Source organism: Penaeus monodon, chromosome 21, assembly GCF_015228065.2.
Source record: "Penaeus monodon isolate SGIC_2016 chromosome 21, NSTDA_Pmon_1, whole genome shotgun sequence".
Classification (NCBI taxonomy): Eukaryota; Metazoa; Arthropoda; class Malacostraca; order Decapoda; family Penaeidae; genus Penaeus; species Penaeus monodon.
In genome coordinates this window covers 23,571,228-23,573,414 of record NC_051406.1, presented here as the reverse complement: position 1 = coordinate 23,573,414, position 2,187 = coordinate 23,571,228, and the positions used below count along the sequence as shown (strand labels likewise).

Here is a 2,187-nt window from a genome sequence, read left to right as displayed (position 1 = left end):
AAGGCGTTCCTCCTGTTGTCAACAATTTCACTTTTCATTTGCAGATAAAATGTTCGACTTGAGCATCCAGAACTCGTTCGTGGCCAACAACAGCGGCCATGGCGTCGCCGTGGAGAACATGCGCAGCCTCGTGCACGTGCACCACTCGAACCTGACCCGCAACTTCTTCGGCTCCGGCCTCAACGTTCGTGGCGGCGCCGGCGACGTCAACGTGACGTACTCGACCGTGGACCAGAACGTGGGCGACGGCGTCAACATCACGTACGAGGGCGGCCTGCAGAACGTGTCGTGGAGCCGCATCGCCAACAACGACCTGCGCGGCGTTGCCGTCTGGTTCAACGAGAGTGGCCTGGACACGCAGATCCGCCAGGAGACGGCTGTGGCTTATTCGGCCATCGAGGGCAACGTCGACGTGGGCGTCCGAGTCGGGAACTTCTGCAGGGAGGCCTTCGTCAACATCAGCGGGAATCACTTCTCGGAGGGACAGGCGGCGGCGCTCGAGGTCGAGTCCTGCTGGCTGAAGGACGGGGAGCTCCGCACCGTCCAGATCGGCCAGAACCTCTTCAACAGGAACCACCGCCTGGCCATCAAGATCTCCCCGGCCGTCAACATGAACCTCACGATCGAGTACAACGAAATGAATGAAAACGACCGCGGAACTCTTATGGTCTACAATGAGGATAAGGTGGAGCTGCTGCTGCTGCCCTTCACGGGCCTGATCAGGAGGAACAACATCAAATACAACACGGGCTGGTTTGTGCTGCGACTGGGCCTCACGCTGCGGGGCCTCGACCAGAGCCTCATCGTCCAGAGGAACGCCATCAAAGACAACGTTGTTCAGGAACTATACAGCAACATTCAGTCCCGCAGCCGCTCGGCCGGCGTGGTGTGCGTGGGCTCGTCGAACGTCGTCCTGTACCGCAACCTAATCGACAACCCTGGCTCGCGCTACGAGATCAGTTCGCACGCCCGGGACCAGAGCACGCCCATCAACGCCACCTTCAACTGGCTGGGCAGCAAGCGGGAGACGGACATCTTCGAGCGCATCCTGGACCGGCGCGACCGCTACAACCTGGCCCTCGTGCTGTTTCACCCGTTCCTCCTCAGCAGCACCAACGTGGACACGCCCGTCACGGAGCCGGGCCAGGTGAGCGAGCCGGAGTTCTTCGACCCGTCGGACAGCCGTGTCATCGGCGGCGAAGTCAACGGCGAAATCACGCTACACGACGGCGTCTACACCGTTACGCGCGACATCTACGTCCACGACACGGGCACGCTCACCATCGCCTTCGGGTCGACTCTGGAGTTCGCGGAGGGCATGGGCATGATGGTCGCCGGCCTCCTGAGGACGGAGGGATCCGGCGCAGAGGCCGTTCGCTTTACGCTCAAGGGCACGACAGCGAAGGAGCATGAGGCAGCAAGGGCACTCCTGATGAAGGAGGACGAGCTGCTGGCGCTGAACACAACGGATGCTCTGAACATGACCGCGGACGCCATGGCAGCCAACTTTACGGAGGGGCCGGCCGTCCCCGTCAAGCTGGTTGGCGGAAGAGACGAAATGGAGGGCCGCCTGATGGTAAGGGTCGTGCGTGGGGGGGGGGGGTCTCATTTCTTTAGTCTGAGTGAATCGGGTGCATGATGGATAGATATACGAAGTGCGTCAAGAGTGTTTATTAGAAATAGTTACATCCTTATTTATACAATCTAAAGCACGAATTATTTGTCTACGAAAATCTTGTAATATAAAACAGCCACTAAATAACAATCTCTATAACAGCCTGGAGAAAATCTGAAGCAGATTTTCCCCACCCCATTATTTTTCGTAACCATCAAGAAAAACAAAATTAATTCATGAATCAATAAGGACACTAGACACTAGGTCAATTACCTTACAACAAGAGCACGAATAGGCATACACGCCTATAATGTAGTCAAATCTACGCAAATAACCGTGCGGCGTACCACTCTACAGGTGTACATCGGCACGGAGTGGGGCACGGTGTGCAACCACGGCTGGAAGGAGGAGATGGCGGCCGTGGCGTGCCAGCAGATGGGGTACGTCTTGAACCCCGAGGACTGGTTCATCGAGTACGGTTCCATGCCGCCAGAGGGACAGGATGCTAGGATTCTGCTCAGGTGAGTAATATAATTATCTTTCAGTTTTTGGATTCATTATTGTAAAGGCAG

At 56.8% G+C, this 2,187-nt stretch overlaps 1 protein-coding gene across 1 annotated transcript in view; it reads left to right on the top strand.

The window, feature by feature from the left end:
• LOC119586365 (protein bark beetle-like) overlaps positions 1–2,187 on the top strand; it is a gene marked incomplete in the record, with an annotated part of 82,897 nt that overhangs the window by 59,631 nt on the left and 21,079 nt on the right. Inside the window, 2 exon segments of the mRNA XM_037935077.1 lie at positions 45–1,576; positions 1,973–2,136. Of these exon segments, the coding sequence (XP_037791005.1) occupies positions 45–1,576; positions 1,973–2,136 (1,696 nt within the window).